Below are 20994 nucleotides of genomic sequence, written 5' to 3' on the forward strand. Positions count from 1 at the left end.
TTACATCTTTACTGTGAGCGGCATCTTGGTTTCAATTCCATCTGTAAATTATAACCTCGTACATGCATACATTCACACGCTTAGTTATTTCAGCCTCTCAAGAACACGATGGTTGATCTTGCATTTCAGTCTTTCAGATCGTATGCACGTCAGTAGGAAGTCTTTCATTTATTTATTTTTGTTGGAAAAGGAGAATAGCTTGACCTTCGACCTTCGTATAATATCAAAAGGATTCTAGCTATTCTAAACCGGCAATTGGGTGTCCCACTGTCCCCACTTCCCAGGTGGATCATACATGACCTTTTGTGTGGGTTCTGTGTCCAAAAAGATAAACAGGGTCTGACTGAATTTACTTGCATATCAGTTTGGCCATGATTTTTGAAGTATCGATAATCCTCGACACACGCAACACTACCACAAAAAAAGAAAAAAAGAAAAAAATTGTGTATCATTCGATTCAAAGGAGCGACACTACCACTGCCCGAAGCATCATTTCTGACGATTTAACATCGTAATTTTTTTCGTGTTTGTGGGATGTGATTTTCTTGTTGGTTCCATACAAGCACGTTTCAAAGCCTTCAAGCATTAATGCATATTTATGCAGGAATTGCAGAAAATAAGAGAATATATAAAAATACATATTACATGCTAAAACAGAAAATACAAAAAATTGGAAATTGCAAAATAAAATACAATAAAAAAAGACATGAATTTCAGTGGTTTTCCAGTAGATAACTATCATAGCGTTAGCACCTGTTTTAAATAGCTCTTGGATTCCTCGTTCTTAAGAGCATTTGTATCTAAGCATGTTTTCCATCTTTCTTTAAATTCTATTCCTTTGGCCCTTCTTAATGTAAAACATTTATTATTGGATTGGACCAAAACATTTATTATTGGATTGGACCTGGTCCATCTGTAATTAATTTATATTGGATTCGGTTGGATTAAACCAATTTCTGGTCTATTGATATAACATAAGAATATAGGTGTCAATGGACCGGGTTTACATTGAACCAATCTAAACCAAAACGAATTTGAACAGATTAAACGGTCCAGACATTGAATTGGACTGGTCCAAAATATTCATTGGATTTGATTGGACCAGGTCCATTTATAATGGACTCACATTAAACTGAATCGGATTGGACCAAATCTAGTCCAACTGATACCCTTAAATTGACAAAAAAGAGTGTGACAAGTGTTCTATACCTGCTACAATGGCACAAGACTCATCCAGAGACCCACGAGTGTTCTACACCAACTCATTATTTCGTATCCCACTTCAAGCTGAACATACTTGGAAGATGATGGATATGCTTCAATTGAAGCAGTGGGAAATCCTTCCCCTAAGCATCCATAACCCATTTTAGCCCACAAGAATTTCTTCTACAGCTCACAAATCTTCAAAATGTATTTAGGGGTTATGGAAAATTTCAGGCTGAAAATCAACGAACATACCTGCATAAAAAGGTTTTCAACAGTTCATAAAACACGAAAACATCAAGTTTTCAATGTTCTTCACAATTTCAAGCTGCAAAATCAATGAACCCATCTTCCAGAAGCAATCAGCGGCACCCAAAGAATAACAGATTTTTTTTTTTCAAGGACTCCCTTTAGTTTCTAGTACTAGATTAATTAGCCAAGTAATGCAATGCACCTATTGATGCAAAAGATGATATTATAAAAATAAACGAATTGAGTTAACCTAACATGTCTCCTATCTCTAAATCAGGCCTGCTTCAAGGAAAACCTTTTTGACAAAATTTAAATTTATCCCATTAAACTGCAAAAGAATATTATGAAATTAACAAGCCAACAAAGAAAACATAGACAAATGGAGAACCGGGTAATTAACATGAGATTGGCCTAGTGTGATGAAATGTTCCCTATTGATTACAGATTTATCACTACATACAATTACTGTGAAGAACTTGTTCCTTCGATGATGAAGCCAAGTATGCATATGCCTGCAATTTCGAAATACAATTACATTGTTGTATGTGGATTTATAGAGCATGTAACTGAACTAGCGTAATTATATATCTATATCTATAATTATACTTTTATACTGCTATAAAAAGTATGAAGCAGGGTGTAGAACTTTTCTTTAACTAAAATACCCCTAGTTTTGAATTTAGTCCATCTCTAATTGTGAGGGTTAAAGTGTAATTTGAATTATTACTTTTTACCTTGCTTAATTCATCTTCAATAAATCTTTTATTTAAGGTATTAACAACCATTCTCTTTCATTAAATCTTATAATTAAGGTATTTCTCACTAATAAATTATATTAATTAAATTCAGGGTAAAAGACTTAAACATACTCTGAGTTTTCTCATAAAGGCTAAAACATACCTTGTGTCTTCTCAAAGCTTTTAAGCTGCATTTGGTGGGGCTTCTTTCCTCTAAATGGGCTTTTCTAGAAGCACTTGTCACTACATCACCGTGTATGAACTATGGGGAAATGCCTGTCCCTATATTTCAACATGTTTCGAACAAATTTCCTATAAAGGTTTAAGCTTTAAAATAGATTTGGAGCCAAAGTATAAGTTTAAGCATGTGCTTGCTTTTACATCAAGAGATGATAGTAGAGGTATTGTTGGTCATTCACTCCTATTTTTTAAGTAGTTTTTGGAATATGTGGATGATTTATTATTGTATGCATAGAGAAGCTGCATCAACAATGAACGGATTGAATCATGGTCTACACAACAATGAAGCCTACTAAGCCAAGCTTAGAAAAAACCCTAGGAGTACGTTCACCACTTTAGGATCACACTCTCCTTTAAGAATGTCAAGAATTTTGAGAAAAGTCTTCTCATTTCCATCTGATGGATACCCATTTACTGCTTTTTCACCAAATGCTTTTTGGGGTGCTTTTGGCCTCTATCAAATGATGATGGTGGTTTCATAGGGCCAATTTACTCTACGGTAATGAAGATGCATAATCATCATTCTATTAAATTTAGTTGCATTCTTATACCTTTAAAATTATAGATTATACATTTAAGAGTAAATTGCATATTAGTACACTATACTTTGGAGGTGGCCTGACTTCAGTATTGTAGTAACACTTTTCAAAGTATGGGTACTATAGTAAGACCACCCACACGGTATAGAGTATTAATCTACAATTTACTCTTAAATCTATAATCTATAATGTTGAAGGTATAAAAATGCAACTAAAATTTATACAATGATGATTATGCATCATTGTTATATCGTAGAGCAATAAATTGGTTGTATGCCATCATCATTTGATAGAAGACAAAAGCACCCAGTACAAAAGGCACAAGGTGTATTCAAAGTCTGACATTCGAATGCTTTTGAAATTATAATAATTACTTTTTAGAAGAGTATTGGAGTTGGTGAGTTTTTCTTGGTTCAGAATATGAAAATTGAAAACTAACCATTGTACCTTATAAATGAAATAGTTTATTTAACTGCTAAACAAATTCATTAACATTTAACTATGAACATAAAATAATAAATAAATAATTGATTTCAAAGAATATGAATTATTAAATATTTTTAGGAAGATGAACATTAATTAATTAATATTTAAAATAAATAATTATGTAATTATTAATTAAGTAACTAACTAATTATTAATAATTTATAAATTATACATATTATCAATTATTCTTAAAACTAACAAAAATAATTAATTATGAATTGATTACATAAAATTCATAAATATTAATTAATTCATTCAATAAATAATTTAATTATTAGTAATAAGTAATAATAATTATTATAAATCAATAAATAAAATAATACACATTTGTCTACAAATAGTAAATATTTTTTTAGAAAATTAAAATCATTATCAATAATTGATAACCATTAATTAATACAAATAATATATTGTTACATAATTAACTAAACAATAACATCATTCAATATAGATAATTAAATAATACATGCATAATTAATAAAGTAGTAGTACTGGTAGTCATAGTAATAAGGATAATATATTATTATTGTTATTGTTGTTATTATTATTATTATTATTATTATTATTATTATTATTATTATTATTATTACTATTATCATCATCATCATCATCATCATCATCATTATTATTACTAGTGTTATACAAGGTCATCATAGCATACATAAAAGAAATAACCCTTCTAGGTATTTTTGGAAAATAAAAGTGACTATTATTGCTATTGTACATGATGTGATGCATGTTAATGCCAATGATAAAATTGGAAATGAACATTCTTAATGCCTGTTAAAGTTGTGGTAAGAGATAAGAGATTAGAGGCATTAAGAGAATACGTACATGGCCTTAGAGAAGGAATAATATAAACAAATTAAAATCTTTAAATATAGTATTGATTGAAAGAGTTAGGGAGTTAATACCTCAATGAAAGGTCATAATGATAGGGAATAAGATAAATTTTCCACCATCACAATGGAAAGGGGCAAAATTCAAAACTAAAGTATTTTATTCAGGTGAAAGTTTGAAGATCTAAAACCCCATTCGTTCATACTTGAATAGTAATATAGATGCATAAACAAGTGATGATGATGTAACATCATCATGTCAACTGATGATGCAACATCATATCAAATGGCGTTGGATGTGGAAATTTTATTTTTCCAATTTTCTCTAGATACCATCATCGTTGTATTGATGTTCATTTTTGCTCACTACTACTATTACAACAACAAACAGTACCACTACTACACATTGGCAATAAGCAAATGAAGTTTTTGGTTGAACCGCTAGACTGACACTTGGATTAAAATAAGGTTTCATTTTTACACCATTTCAAAAACATAGGTTTTTATATCATTAAAATTATGGCCAATAGATTAAGTAGTGAAAAATTTTCTCTGGAAATTTATGGAATTCAATGGGCAAAACTTTCATGTTATAGAACACCAGCTCCAACCTTGATATTTTATCAATAAAAAAGGTAATCGTATAGGTTGAGTGAATCATCAAATGATTTATGGCCTGGATGGGACATTATTATTGGTCCCAACAACAACTCGTAACATAACCATCAAGATTAGCGAATCCACTCTCCTCGCAGAGAGTTCCTATCTACTAGTCTCATTGCTATATATATATAGATAGATAGATAGATATAGTTACAACAAGAAAAACCATTCTTCTTCTGTTAGTTGCTTATCATTTTACAATGGGTGTCATGAAAAATAACTTGATACTTGTCTTCTTAGTGCTCTTGTCCCTATTCAACTTTAATTTAGGTGTTCCTGTTCAATACTCCATTTTGGGTTATGATCCTGATGAAATATTCTCGGATGAAGGAATTTCTCTACTCTTTGAGCGATGGATACATAAGCATGGAAAGGCGTATGCAAGCCTAGAAGAAAAGGAGAGGCGATTCAAGATATTTCAAAGTAAGCTGGCTTACATAATCGATTGGAACTCCAAGAGAGGGCCATCTGATCATATTTTGGGACTCACACAATTTTCCGATATGAGTTTTGAAGAGTTCAGTGAGGTTTATCTTTCAAAATTGAATACTACACAACTCATGTCGCTTGAAGCAAATAAAACGAGGGTTAAGGCTTCATGCACTCCTCCCTCAACATTTGATTGGAGAACTCAGGGAGCTGTAACCGAGGTTAAAAATCAGGGATATTGTGGTTAGTATATTTAGTTGCATATTGTATATTAAATTTTACTCACGAAAGGTGCTAGAAATGCTTAGAATTTAATTAAAGTATTTTGTTCCCATGTCTTCTTCTAATTAGTCTTTGATGTATCTTTCTTGGTAGGAAGCTGCTGGGCATTCTCATCTGCAGGCGCGATAGAAGGAATAAACTATATCGTCACTAGAAACCTTATAAGTCTATCAGAACAACAAATACTGGATTGTAGTCCCAAAGGTGATTGTGGAGGAGGTTGGATATCTGTGGCTTTCCAGTGGGTCATCGGTAATGGGGGTATATCTAGTGAAGACAATTATCCCTACATTGGACAAAAAGGGATTTGCAAAAATAATGTGGTTAGTTTTTCTTTTTGATCCATCATCTATTGTTCTTCCTACCAATGTTGTACGGTTGTGTTAAAATGTGTGTGTGTGTGGGAAAGAGAGAGATTAGATAATGAAAAACTATCACTTTAAACCAATAACACTTAAAATTTCTTCTTTGTATGGTTTTTTTATTTGGATAATACATCAAAGTGGCGTAGATATACTAAGTTAACGACTCCCCTTTTTTTCACTATTTTGGTCAGGTTAAAGCAGCAACAATTGATGGATATAGTTTGGTTTATAATGATGAAGAATCCATTCTTTGTGCAGTTTTTCAACAACCTGTTAGTGCATTGATATTAGCTCCAGCAGATTTTAGTCAATACAGAGGAGTAAGTTACTACTGCATTCTATATATTTCGAATATTTGAATACATAATAATAATAATAATCTAGAGGGAAGCAACAGTTCCCATTTTCATTATCTTAAACTTTTGTCCGATAATCACAAATTAATCGGTTAGAGTGCTCACCAATCAGGGGATCTACAAAGGATCAAGCTGCCCAACAAACAATCCATCAAACGTCAATCATGCAGTTTTGATCGTGGGTTATGGGACCACGTCTTCTGGCACTGATTATTGGATAATTAAGAACTCATATGGAAATAACTGGGGCATCTCAGGATATATGTTAATGGAAAGAAACCATAAATTACCATATGGAGTATGCAACATCAATGCATATATTCGCTATCCCACGAAATATGCGACTTCGTCATTCACATCCATCCCCGCTTAAATGTTCATGCCGTTGCAGAAAGTTTAGTATGAAGACTAGCTTTATGTCAAGGTTGGTTGGTTGCATTTCTAACTTTCATCTTTTACCTCTACTTTGGATTTCAGTGGTTTAATATCAGGCTTTTGATTTGATAATAACTTTGGCTAAGCATGTTAAGATAGAAAAGAAATTGATTAAAACAAAGAATATGGCTTCCTTTTTTAGTTATTATTATATTTATTGTGCTAATATTATGATTTTCCTTGTAGGACTTTATGTGGAGATTCGATGAGCGTAACTATAATAAATGCAAGAAGCTTCCAAACCCTTTCATATCATTCCAGCTGAAGGAGGATGTCGCTATTAATAAAACTAAAGAGAGAGGAGGCTCGTTAAAGTTCATGTGTAGTAAATAATAATGTGTGGAAGCACTATTTGATAAATTAATAAATATCACATAGTTAGTGATATCCATGCTTCTTCTCACTCCTAAGAGTCTACCATTTATCCCTTTATATCATCCATGCTTCTTCTCGATAATGTCCAAACAAGAAGAGAAATAATCTAGAAATTTTAAATAGAGAAAGAAATTAGTTACAGTACTCTCTTCAGATTTGTTTGTTTGCAAATTAATGATTCGATGTGGTTTTTGGATTGTCCAATTTGTTTGTCTCTAATTTCCTATAAGGTTACTGTCCAATAACACAAGAAGAAGGAAAAAGAATACAGATAGATGGGCTCTGAATGTGGGAAAAATTCAACCTCCTCTAGTAGGTTGCTGCTTTTTTGTCCACAACCTTCTGTTTATTACAATCTTCAAGTGCATTTTTCAAACAAACTAAAATAATGGAATCCCATTAGAGGATGCATTGCGATGATGGAACTTGTTGCTAAAAGTGATGATAGTGAGGAGGTAGCATGGGTTCTTTAGATCTCAAATGAATAGTTCAAGAGAAAGAAAGGGGGATTGAAAATTAACCATTTGTGACATTCGAATGCTTTTGAAATTATAATAATTACTTTTAGAGGAGTATTGGAGTTGGTAAGTTTTTCTTGATTCACTACAGGAAAAATGAAAATTAACCATTGTACCCTATAAATGAAATAGTTTATTTAACTGCTAAACAAATTCGTTAACAATTAACTATGAACATAAAATAATAAATAAATAATTGAATTCAAAAAATATAAATTATTAAATATTTTTAGGAAGATGAATATTAATTAATTAATATTTAAAACAAAAAAAATTATGTAATTATTAATTAACTAACTAACTATTTATTAATAATTTATACATTATACATATTATCAATTATTCTTAAAATTAAGTAAAATAATTAATTATGAATTGATTACATAAGTTCATAACTATTAATTAATTAATTCAATCAATCAATCAATAATTTAATTTTTAGTAATAAGTAATAATAATTATTATTATAAATCAGTAAATAAAATAATACACAATTGTCTACCAAAAGTTAATACTTTTTTTTAAATGAAAATCATTATCAATAATTGAGAGGAACTTGTAAACAAGAACGTTTACACTAGGGTGAATCAAGCCAAGGTGAGGAGGAACTTAGGAACTTGTACACTTTTTATTCACAAAATTTTCACTACCCATGTTTACATCACTAATAATACATTCATAGGTTCTCGGGGTTCCATGTACAAGGTACTAGTCTTCCACTAATGCACTTCAACCAAAAGGTACCGGGGCCCACCACCTATTTGATCTTGTAGGGCCCTTCCTAGTTAGGTCCAAGCTTTCCAACATTGGGCTTAGGAACCATAACCTTCCTAAGGACGAAATCACCTTCCTTGAAGTGGCACTCTCTGACCCAGGAGTTGTAATATCTAGCAACTCTTTGCTGATAAGTCGTGAGGGACCCCACAGGTTTGCCTCTCTGGTTGGGGAGACAAGAGGTCTTTTACGGGGACTTACTAGCCTGTCGGCATTCCCCTGGCCAATCAGGCGTTGGCTCGGTGGTTCATGGGTGGATCGTTCATTGTGTTTCCCCTGGCTCCCAATGGGGCGGCCTCCTGTCGAACGCCCTACCTCATCCAACCACTCGGCTAGGTTGTCCAACCTGTCTAGGACCATCTTGAATTGGTTCATTGTGACTAGGTTCTAAGCGTTAGGAGTGTTGTCTTACTTATCATCTATATCGGAAACTTGATGGATTAAGTTTTGTTGTTTTTAGAGGGAAGTTTTGAAAATGTTCCCACATACGGTTTCAATTGTCGCTACCAAATATAAGAACAAGGGCAACAAGGCGATTTTGCTAGTGTCTGAGGCCAATAGGTCCAATCTGTAAACAGGAGAAGAGCACACATCAGAGGCCCTGGGTGTTACCCCAGGGGCGGAGACTCCGATGGTCCAAGTTAGTCGAGTGCTTAAAAAGGGGTCAGACCAAGCAAGAGATGAGAGCTCATAGCTTAGTCCTTGACAGCCAAGAATGGTTCTCCTTTCCTCTCTTACCTTGAGGTGAGTGCCCCCTTTATAGATAACCTTGCCTTAGGTGTGGTTGGAAGCAATTGGTGGTGTGCGGCCAGAATTTGATATGGCTAGTGCCACATGGTGCGATCTAAGGTCCACCAAGTATCCCTACCTCACATCCAATCTCCTTCATCATCATTATATGTACTATTCACATTTCTTGTTGAGTTAGTGTAGACAAGAAGGATTTTATACCAAGGTTGACAGCTTTTTGTAAGCCATCGATCAGAGCCCACTGATAAGGGGCATTTTGGTCAACCCACTTGATGGAGGACACGTGGACGCTGTTAGCAACACAGCGTCCAACTCAGCAAGACAGCTCACCAGCTCAACATGTGGTAGTTTATAACAGGTGCATGGCTGAGCTGAAGCGAGCTCGGCCCACCGACAATGACAGCTCGCCCGAAACCGTCTCGCGTGCCATATCCAATTTAGTACCATTACTGAAACTATTGGGACAGCTTACCGAACCACACGCCACGAGACCCACAGGCAACCTGTCACTACCGCACAAATTTAGCAACCAACGGCCCAGCACTCCCTCAAACTATGGAAACAGCTCTGCAGAAAACTCAAAGACGTTGATCAATGACACCTGGACACCTAATAACTATAAAAGGAACCCCGAGACACTCTGAAAAGGTATGTGCAAATAAGCTCTCACTCTCTCTCAATTTCTCTAGGAGAACTACTCACTAACTTTAGCATCGAAGTGTCTTTCTAGGTAAAATTTACCCAAGCACTCTAATATCTCTTTCATTTCAGCAACTCTCAGCTCGGCTTCACAGCTCGACACAATAACTCAGCTTACCATAGATTGAACCCTGTCCGAACCGCCTCACTAGACATGAGGGAGTGAATAGATTTTGTGCTTTATCTATTAGTGGGCATATTTTGTGCTTCATGACCCACCATTCTGTTTGCAATCTTCCTGAAGCTTCAATTCTTCTGCTTCTGCTTACACAGTCGTGGAGTGTCAATTTGTAAGGATGATAAAAATATCAATATATAATAGGAAATCTGATGGAGGCACTTGTTGAGGAGCTGACAGTTTAACAGAAAATCGAAAATCGATTTAAGCAGGGACATCAAGCAAAAACACTAAGCTTTCTCCACAAGCTGAACTATTGGACTTAAAAGTTTACCTAGTCATATTTTCAAAGCACTTCCCTCTCCATTAAGTCTTCCAAATAAATTTTCAACCGCGCACTATAAGTAAAATTAATATGAACTGCATCGTAAATTCCTAATCATCTTTGCATGTTTTTGGGAGGGCTTGAGCTTTGTACCTGCAAACCTAGGAAGGCTTCCAACTTTTCTGCTTCTTCACGCTTTTGCATTTCTATTTCAAGATGGCCACCATTCACAATAGCTATATCTGTATCAACAACATCTGAGTTGGTTGTCTTGTTACTCCACCATTTTACCTTTTCCTTTTGGATCCTGATGGAGTGGAAGTGACCCCGGTCAGTGAGATCAAGACACGTGGCAACTTCAGATAACCAGTGCTCATTTTGGACGGTCCAACTGGGACCGGATCTAGTAGGCACAATATAGTAAGTATGTTCAATGAGCATTTGAAAAAAATTATAACAACTGTCAAAAACAGTTTTTAATCTTTTTCAAGGATAGGTTGGAGGTAATTTTAGGGACAGGTGTCAAAAAATTTTCTAAGTACTCATTGAACGTGCTGAAATCAATGTATCTACCTGATCTGGACTGAGTCCAACACTCATCCTACCTGAGTTACTCTATCAACAGTAACGTTGCTGAGATTGGAAAGAGTACAAATGCAAATATATACAACGTAAATACATACAAAATAATACAAAATATATGATTTTGCACTCTACATATTTGTATTTGTACTCCTTCCAAGCTCAATGAAGAAATACACTTATCTCTGCATTAATAAGGAAGCACATCTTGTCAAGACGAGCTGCACCAAAAAAATACACCCGAGCTCACCACATATACACAGGGACAACCACCTGGTGATGCATTTGTCTCACCTACCCATCTAGTGGGCCCAGGCTTCTTCAACACACAGTTAAATGTGGCATACAAGTAACCTGAGCATGTCCCACCTTGCTTCCAAGTGTCCTACTCGTTATCACCACGTGTAGATTGGCACGAACATCCCCAACCTTTATGAAACTAGATTTCGAGCCAAGATTTCCTACAAACCTTTCCTACCCACACCCTATCCGCCATGAATTGGAGTCACACATCTCTTAATTCACAATAGAGATGTGCGGCTCCAATTCACGACGAATAGAAAATGGGTAGGAAAAGTGAGTAGGAAATTCCGAGTGGTAGGTTTCATATCATTACACACTTTTAGTTTCATTTACTATTGCCTAATATACCTCGGACAACTTGGCCCTTACTGAGTTGTTCATCAGAGTCCTGAGGTATCACCCCAGGCCTCTGGCTGTCCTCTCTCTTGCAGGTACCTCTGCATCCTTCCAAGTTGAATCCGAGCCCTTCCAAAGCACTTAGGATCTTCTGCCAACAAAACAAGTTACAAAGTTCCAACACCCTACCAATATGATCTGACACCACACATTTCACCAAGATTGGGAGCCACCATGTGTGAGATATTCAGTGTAAGATCACAAGTGTTGGAATGTCTTTTATTGGCAAGAGATCTGGACTCGTTCCAAGGACTTTTGATTGTCATCAGATCCACCATGTTTGGATGACACGTACAGAGGAAAACTTTTACTTTAGCGTGGAGCAGACAACTTGCAAGAAAATAGTAAAAGATCCCAGGTTGAAGATCAAAAGAAATTAGAGATCTAGCACCGTAGGAAAGAGTTCAGCATCAATCAGGGCAACGCCACTTTGAGCAGCCTTTACAGCCTTGCATTAGGAATATATCTCTACTCATGTGCTTTATTTCATGGGGAGATATTCCCAATGCAAAGTTGCAAGAGGCTGTTGGGATGGTGTGAGCACCTGATCGAAGTCGATCTTCGTCCATCAGGGCAATGCCCGTTCAAGTAGCCTTTACAACCTGGCATTGGGAATATCTCCCTACTCATGTGTTTTATTTCATGGGGAGATATTCCCGATGCAAGGTTGCAAGAGGAAAGAAAGTAGAATATAGAAGAGAATATATGCCTCCAAGTCTTGTCTCTGCATCAAAACAAAACTAGAAGGCACTAATAATGCGGAAATCTTAGAAGTCGTGTACGCCTCTTACCTTCCATTTTCCTTTTCTGTATTTCTCCGTCTTGTTCTCTTGTACCTCAAAAGAACTACTAGAGAAGCTATTTGTTTTGCACTAGTCTCTCTGGTGTGATAGAGCTTTAGTTTTTTGCTATGCAGCCATGTGGTTTCAAAGTATCACTAAACAAAGACCTCCCTGCCAGAAATTTTGAGTTTGCCCTCTTCATTCAATGGAAACTTTCTTTTTCTTCGCATGGCTACTAATGAGGGCAGATTTGGCCCTCCACCGATATCATGGCATGTGGCTTCTCAAAACAGTTGGATGACACCCTGGCACCACGTAGGCGATGACTTGCCTTAGCCAAAATGATGGAGTCCCAGCTAGCGACCTACCTCCACCGACTTGGTGACCTACTTCCGGAGACCTGGCGACCTACCTCCATCGACCTAGCAACCTACCTCTTCCGACTTGGTGGCCTACCTCCGGAGACCAAGCAACCTACCTCCACCGACCTAGCAACCTACCTCCGGAGACCAAGCAACCTACCTTCGCCGACCTACTAGAGACCTGGCGACCTACCTCCAGATACCCATTGGAGACCTAGCAACCTACCTCCGCTGACCTATTGGAGACCTGGTGACCTACCTCCTTCGACTTGGAGACCTATCTCCGCCAACCTAATGGAGACCCATCTACTGACCTCATACACAATTTTAGTACCTTGTCATTACCGGCCCAAGGGACCTCGACGTGAGGAGCAACCTCCTTGACGACTTTCCAACCTGATTGGGGTCCAGGTGGTGACATGCTCGCCGACTTCTTCCTTAAGTAAGTTACTATTTTTTACTTCTCTGGGACCATGACGCTCGACTGTTACACCCGTTTTTCTATATCATCTACATCGGAGTTGATTGAACGAACTCTATCCCTCTCCTCCGAACATGGAGAACGCGGTTCCTCAAGAATCTCAAACGCATTACAAGAAGCTCTCGGTTCCTTATGCCTATATAATGGTCTCATTTCCAACCTTAGAAGGTATGTTCAATTTATTTCTCACAACTCTCTAGCTCTCTAAAAAATCTCCAATTCGTTGATTTAAGCATCAGAGTGCCCACCTCAAGTAAAGCAACCCGACCACTCTATTACTATTTCCCTACAAGTCTCCTCAGAAAACTGTACAGTTCGTCCTTAACTTAGCTCGGCATCTGAGCTACCTCTTAGCTCGGCCTTATTCAGCTCAACATGTGAGTCACCTTCCAGCAAGAGATTCTCCAACTCAGCATCCGAGTCATTAGCCAAAAGGGAGTTGTTAGATCACACATAATCAATTGGTGTCGTATGTGGAAACCGCTACACAAAAGCTAAGTTCTCACCCGTTCTCTGAGCCTTAGGTAATGGCATCCTCAAGCAACAACAGCAACGCTTGGATTGAAGGAACCCTACAGGTTAGGCCGGGGCCCGGGCCTGGCCTGGTCTAGGGCTTCGGGCCTGAAACATAAGACCTAGCCCAAGTCTATACAGGCCTGGGCCGGGCCGGGCCTGATTTTGTGCCAATGTCACTCATATATAAAACATTACATATCTATATATTAAATGACATAACATGCATATAAACTTATTTATACATTATATAATATAAAATATTACATATAAGATAAATTATACATGTCATGTTATAATATTTATATGCAAAATATATAATATAATGTAAAATAACATGTATACATATGTATACATTATACACAAAATGTGTGTAAGTTTAAATATATGCGGGTCGGGCCGGGCTTGAAGCATTAAGTCCAAGCCCGGCCCTAAAATTTGTGGGCCGGATGTGGGCCCGGGCCCAGGTTGGGCTGAAATGATCACCCCTACCCATAGGGGGGGGAGAATCATAATGATTAGCCTAGACAAGTTCCAACAGTCTTGCCCAGACGGAATCTCCCTAACTGTGAGGTCGCTCCACAGGTCGAGCCCTTCATGCTCTATGTGGGAGTTGATGGCCAATAGTTTGTGGAGCCACCCTCACAAGTAGGGGTGGATTTGAGCCGAACCAAGCTGAATAGTACGAGGCTTGAGCTCGACTCGGGACTATTCTACAAGGCTCGAACTTTAGCTCAAGCTCAGTTCGAGTCAAAAATTCATAAGCTCAAGCTCAATTTTGAGAAAAAAATATTTTATAAAAATAAAATATATATATATATAAGTATATTTTATTTGATATTTAAAAAATTAAGAATTACAATAATTAATAGTTATAATATTTTTATTATATATTATTTTCTATAATTATATATATATATATATATTCGAGCCGGCTTGCAAGCCTCACGAGCTGAGCTCTAGTAGGCTCGAATTCGGCTTGTTTCATAATCGAGCCAGTGAATTAGGCTTGAGCTCGAACTCGGTTGAAACTGAGCCAAGCCGAAATTTTCACAAGCCGAACTCGAGCAGCTCGTGAAAATCTCGGCTCGTTGCCACCCTTACTCACAGGTCAGCCCTGCCAAGGTGATGAGGTGTCTGTAGGCCAAGGTGCTAAGAGAAAATTGGCATGTTAAAATTTTGGAGACCTAATTGAGACTCACTTTGGTGACCTGAACGAACCGACTTGCGACACACATAATCAGCCTGGACAAAGCCTCATCAGCTCTGTTCGTGAGGTTGCTCCTATGGTCGAGTCCTTCGCGGCTCCTGCGGGATTCGGCGGCCAACGGACTACAGTCACCCTTATCGGTCGAGCCTTTCAAGGTTCCCGTGCGAGTTTGCAACCTGTACTTAGTAGAGCTGCCCCCATAGGTTGAGCTCCCTGTGGCTTATCGTAGAAGTAGACAGCCAGCGCCTCTGAGGACTGACGTAGTGCAACCGTGGAACCGACTTGCCATTCAAACACCAGCAACGACACACGTATCACAAGGGGGGCAGAAATTAAATGACCAGCTCGAGCGAGCTTTAGCAGTTTAGCCTAGATTATCTCCCATCCCAACTGCATAGCCTCACTGTTGATTGAGCTCTCCATGGCTCCCATGAGAATGGGTAGCTAATTGAATATCGAGCCAGCCTCATAGGCCAATCCTTTCATGGTTCTCGCAAGTGTAGGCAACCTATAAGCAATAAAGCAACCCCCTCAAGGTGACTGCCCATGGCTCTAGTAGGAGCAGGCGGCCAACAATTCTAGAAGCAGGTGCAGTACATGTGCAGCACTGACCAACGAATGCATACCTAAGAAGGTTGTCCCCCATGATGGCATAGATGCAGCCGTGCTACTACAAAATGATCATCCACTTCGGCGACCTAGTCAAACTGCACTCTAAGGAGAAGCCAAATCGCTTTTAGTATCAAGGCCCCCTAAGCTAACCTCGAAATGTGTTGGCAATAGGTAGGCCAGCCTATGCAAGTTGGCCCCCATCTATTTAGCTCGGTATCATTTTGACATCCAAAATTATAACCGGTTTGGTGACCTGGACAAGTCAACTTGCAGTACACGCACATTGGCGAAAATCTACTAAGGGGAAGCCAAACCGCTTTTAGCATTAAGCCCCCCTAAGCCGACCTTGAAATGCATCGACAACAAGTAGGCCAACCTGTGTAGGTCAGCCCCCATTTATCTAGCTCAGCAGCGTTTTCACTATGTCGCTACTACACTTAAATCGATCTCAAAGGACGTCGGTATCCCACCACAGACCTAATAAATAAAAAGGAGAAATGAAGGAAACGAAGACTAGTTCTCTTCCAGTACCTCGATAGACATGCAAACTTGGTCAACTTCTTTACAATCGTCCTCCACCTTGGTTTCAAGCTCCGCATTGACCTTGTCAGCTACTCCTTTAAGGACTGGCTAGAGGGACATTGCGTTGAAGTCTACATAAGTGGAGTGACTAAAGGAGGCAGTCACGTAGTTTGAAGCCCCTCTTGAGGATGGCATGACAAACTTCACTCCTAAGGTGTTCGGCTGAATTGCTCAAACTCATTGACGATTGCATCCCTAGTACGATAGATGTCCTCAAAGTGCCTGCTCCGCCTCTCCTCGAGCAAATGAGTTTGCTCCTATGCCCCGATAGTCAAGATGGTGAATTCCTGTGTAATGTTGCATTCAACCCCTAGATTCTTCTAACTTGGGGAGCAAACTAGATAGACGCTTATGAACTCATCAAACTAGTCATTCTGGGCCGAAGGGCTTGTAGCAAGCTACTCCCTTTGCTGAGCTAACCTCAACTCGGAAGTGGGGTGCAATTGATGAGGGCAGATTTGGCCCTCCACTGATATCATGACACGTGACTTCTCAAAATAGTTGGATGACACCTCGGCACCACGTAGGCAGTGACTTGCCTTAACCAAAATGATGGAGTTCCAGTTGGCGACCTATGTCTACCAACCTAGCGACCTACTTTCGGAGACCTGGCGATCTATCTCTAGAGACCTGGCAACCTACCTCTGCCAGCCTACTGGAGACTTGGCGACCTACCTCATTCCGTTGCCATCCTTAAGGATCAATTTGGAAAGAGTACGAATACAAATATGTACAACATAAATACATACAAAATAGTACAAAATATAAAATTTTGCACTCTACATATTTCTATTTGTACTCCTTCCAAACTGAGCCTAAACAAATCTATTTTGAGTCGCACTAAGCACTAGCCATTCCCCATTTGTTTAGCATTCACCTGAAATGTATCAGCTGACCATTGATTTCATATTTTTTACTTTGCACCCATTCAATTCAAATGATTGCCCTCTTATTAGTTAGGAGCACAACTTTAGTGTGTAATGGTGTTAATGGATTGGTTTTGGATTGTACCCCATCCAAACCAAAATCAATTTGGACAGATTGGATGGACCAATAAGACATTGAATTAGACCAATCTAGACTTAACGGTCCAAAGTATTTATAGGATTGGATTGGTCCTGGTCCATAATGAACTTATATTGGATTGCGTTGGATTGAGCCAATATCTAATCCATTGATATAAGATAAGAATATAGGCGATGACTCGCCTTAGACAAAATGATGGAGTCCCAGCTAGCGACCTACCTCCACCGACTTGGTGACCTACTTCCGGAGACCTGGCGACCTACCTCCATCGACCTAGCGACCTACCTCTTCCGACTTGGTGGCCTACCTCCGGAGACCAAGCAACCTACCTCCACTAACCTAGCAACCTACCTCCGGAGAACTGGTGACCTACCTTCGCCGACCTACTAGAGACCTGGTGACCTACCTCCAGACACCCATTGGAGACCTAGCAACCTACCTCCACTGACCTACTGGAGACCTGGTGACCTACCTCCTTCAACCTGGAGACCTATCTCTGCCAACCTAATGGAGACCCATCTACTGACCTCATACACAATTTTAGTACCTTGTCATTACCGGCCCAAGGGACCTCGACGTGAGGAGCAACCTCCTTGACGACTTTCCAACCTGATTGGGGTCTAGGTGGTGACCTATGAGACATGCTCGCCGACTTCTTCCTTAAGTAAGTTACTGTTTTTAATTTCTTTGGGACCATGACGCTCAACTGTTACACCCGTTTTTCTATATCATCTACATTGGAGTTGATTGAACGAACTCTATCCCTCTCCTTCGAACATGGAGAACGCGGTTCCTCAAGAATCTCAAACGCATTACAAGAAGCTCTCGGTTCCTTATGCCTATATAATGATCTCATTTCCAACCTTAGAAGTTATGTTCAATTTATTTCTCACAACTCTCTAGCTCTCTAAAAAATCTCCAATTCGTTGATTTAAGCATCAGAGTGCCCACCTTAGGTAAAGCAACCCGACCACTCTATTACTATTTCCCTACAGGTCTCCTCAGAAAACTGTACAGTTCGTCCTTAACTTAGCTCGGCATCTGAGCTACCTCTTAGCTCGGCCTTATTCAGCTCAACATGTGAGTCACCTTCCAGCAAGAGATTCTCCAACTCAGCATCCGAGTCATTAGCCAAAAGGGAGTTGTTAGATTGCACATAATCAATTGGTGTCGTATGTGGAAACCGCTACACAAAAGCTAAGTTCTCTCCCGTTCTCTGAACCTTAGGTAATGGCATCCTCAAGCAACAACAGCAATGCTTGGATTGAAGGAACCCTACAGGTTAGGCCCGGGCCCGGGCCTGGCCTGGTCTAGGGCTTCGGGCCTGAAACATAAGACCTAGCCCAAGTCTATACAGGCCTGGACCGGGCCGGGCCTGATTCTGTGCCAATGTCACTCATATATAAAACATTACATATCTATATATTAAATGACATAACATGCATATAAACTTATTTATACATTATATAATATAAAATATTACATATAAGATAAATTATACATGTCATGTCATAATATTTATATGTAAAATATATAATACAATGTAAAATAACATTGTATTAATGCATATAAACTTAAGCATTGTATTTATATGTAAAATATATAATTCAATGTAAAATACAATGTAAAATAACATTATAATATTTGAGATCTTCTCTTCCATCTAAATGCTTAAGAAGCAAGCGGGTCTCCTCACCGGGCATAGGCGGGCGTATCACCTGTCTCCTCGCCCGGGTTTTAAGCTCTTACATGATCTTCCTAACAAGGTCCTGGCATGGAAGCGGGACTACTTTGGGGTGCGAAGTGTGCTGGGATGGCCATTTCAGACTGGGTGGGGGGTGGCCGCCCCTGACTCCGGTGTTACGCTTGAAAAAGAGATGGTGAAGGGCCTCCGGCAATGGGCGCGGCTTGGGCTAAAGTGCCAACAGTATCTAACGGAGGCCAAGCTCATTGCGGCCGACCTGAGTTCGGGTAGGTTCCTTACTTTGAGGTTCTATTTTGCTCTGTTTGGCATTTTTCTGATGCCGAACTCTTTTTTGCAGGTGTGATGGACTTAGGAGGGACTCGTGGTGGGCGCTTGTTTCAAGGCATGAAAAGGAGGAAGCGAGTTGGCAAGAGAACTCGCGCCGAGCTACCCCGGGATGCGGAGCCCGAGGTACCGGACTACCCGTCGGGGGATCCGCCCAGGGAGCCCGAGATGGCTCTTCCAATGCAAGAAGCGGCAGGGGGCCCGTATGCTGAGACTACTTACACGGGGGCTCCCACCTACTCTGGTGCTCCTGCTTACTCTGGGTCTACTCATACGCGAGTTGGGCCCTCGGGCTCGGGGGCCCCAGGGGAATTCAGGAGTGTGTTGTTGCCGACCCACGCTCTTCAGAAGAGTAAGGAGGCCATTTTCCCCGAGGAGGTCACGGCGTGGACTGATCTCCCTCTGCACCAGGTGGCCTGCCGTGCTGTTACTCATGCCATGGTGGTAAGTCAGACTTTTTATCGAGCTCTTTTGCTTTTATCCTTCTTGTCGTGCTGTTACTCACTCGTTCTTTTTGGTAGGTGAACTCTTTTATCCACGCCTTGGCGGCCCAGATGGAAAGGAGCTCGAGGCAGGCGTGAGCTGCTGAAGAGGCTCTTTGTGCTGCTGAGACGACTTCCTGAGCTGCTGAGGCGGCTTCCCGAGCTGCTGAGGTGGCTTCCCGAGCTGCTGAGGCGGCTGCTCGTGCTGTAGAGGCCAGGCAGGCGAGGTCTCAGAGAGATGTCGAGGCCATGGGAGTCATAGTGAAGCACATGGCGGACCTAAGGCTGGATTTGCAGCATCAAGTCGAATACCTTCAGGAGGACATTAGGGAGAGGACGTAGATCTTTTCTCAAGGAATTGAAGATGCCAAGAAGAAGGTTGTCGATGAGTACATCGCCTCGCCGAGCTTTGACGACCTAATGGTGGATTCGTAATGAAGGGTTTCAAGCTAAGCCGGTGGATGATCCGGGATACGTACCCCGAGCTCGATATTAGTGCCATATCCACTTCGCGCATAACTCAGGAGATGGCCAATGCTGCTAATGGTGAGCCAGATTCTGAGGGCGAGGCAGGGCCTTCGGGTATCGTTGAAGTGCCTTCTGATAATGAAGAAGTAGCTCCGGGAATGTAAAAAAAATTTTTTTTTTGAAATGTACTACCTTACTTTGAAATGGAATGACTTTTCTTTTGGTTAAGTGTTGGTTGTTCTTTCTCCCGAACTGAACGTACTTGCCAAGCTGACCATACGTCTAATCTGTTTCCTACTTGGGTTACCGAGCTCACGCGGCCTGTTTTGGTGGTGATTTTATCCACTTCGCTTGGTGGTCTATAAATAGTATTGCCTTAGGTTGACGATGTTCCATGCTCGAGGTACTTGCGTACCCTCTAAGGTTTCAAGCTCGTATGCCCCCCCGAGTGCTTTCTTTACTCTGTAGTGTCCTTCCCAATTTGGTCCGAGTTTGCCCACGCCGGGTTCGGGTACCATGATCTTACGGAGAACCAGATCGCTGACGTGGAAGCTCCTCTTCTTTACTCTAGCGTTGTAGTACCGAGCTACTTTTTGCTGGTAGGCCGCTGTTCGGATGTGCGCGAGGTCTCTTACCTCATCCAGTAGGTCGAGGTTGGTGCGTAACTCGTCTCCGTTTGTCTGGTCGTCATATGCTTCTAGTCGCAGTGTAGGTATTTCGATTTCCACCGGGATTACCGCTTCGGTGCCGTAGGTGAGGTTAAAGGGGGTTTCAGTTTTTT

At 39.8% G+C, this 20994-nt stretch overlaps 1 protein-coding gene across 1 annotated transcript; it reads left to right on the forward strand.

The window, feature by feature from the left end:
- The first annotated feature begins 5096 nt into the window (after positions 1 to 5096).
- Positions 5097 to 7213, forward strand: LOC104588497 (zingipain-2-like). Its single transcript, XM_010246441.3, has 5 exons — positions 5097 to 5631; positions 5764 to 5993; positions 6227 to 6355; positions 6504 to 6815; positions 7013 to 7213. Exons 1-4 carry the CDS (start codon positions 5160 to 5162, stop codon positions 6762 to 6764), a joined length of 1092 nt encoding a protein of 363 aa, XP_010244743.1. The 5' UTR covers positions 5097 to 5159; the 3' UTR covers positions 6765 to 6815; positions 7013 to 7213.
- Positions 7214 to 20994: the final 13781 nt, after the last annotated feature.

This window comes from Nelumbo nucifera, chromosome 8, assembly GCF_055504915.1.
Source record: "Nelumbo nucifera cultivar China Antique chromosome 8, China Antique-T2T, whole genome shotgun sequence".
NCBI lineage: Eukaryota > Viridiplantae > Streptophyta > Magnoliopsida > Proteales > Nelumbonaceae > Nelumbo > Nelumbo nucifera.

What these genes read in the sequence shown, in the direction of transcription:
- LOC104588497 (XM_010246441.3), top strand. Translation starts at nt 5,160, where the DNA reads ATGGGTGTCATGAAAAATAACTTGATACTTGTCTTCTTAGTGCTCTTG. An exon ending in TAAAAATCAGGGATATTGTG is followed by an intron (nt 5,632 to 5,763) that starts GTTAGTATATTT and finishes CTTTCTTGGTAG; the next exon opens with GAAGCTGCTGGGCATTCTCA. An exon ending in ATTTTAGTCAATACAGAGGA is followed by an intron (nt 6,356 to 6,503) that starts GTAAGTTACTAC and finishes CTCACCAATCAG; the next exon opens with GGGATCTACAAAGGATCAAG.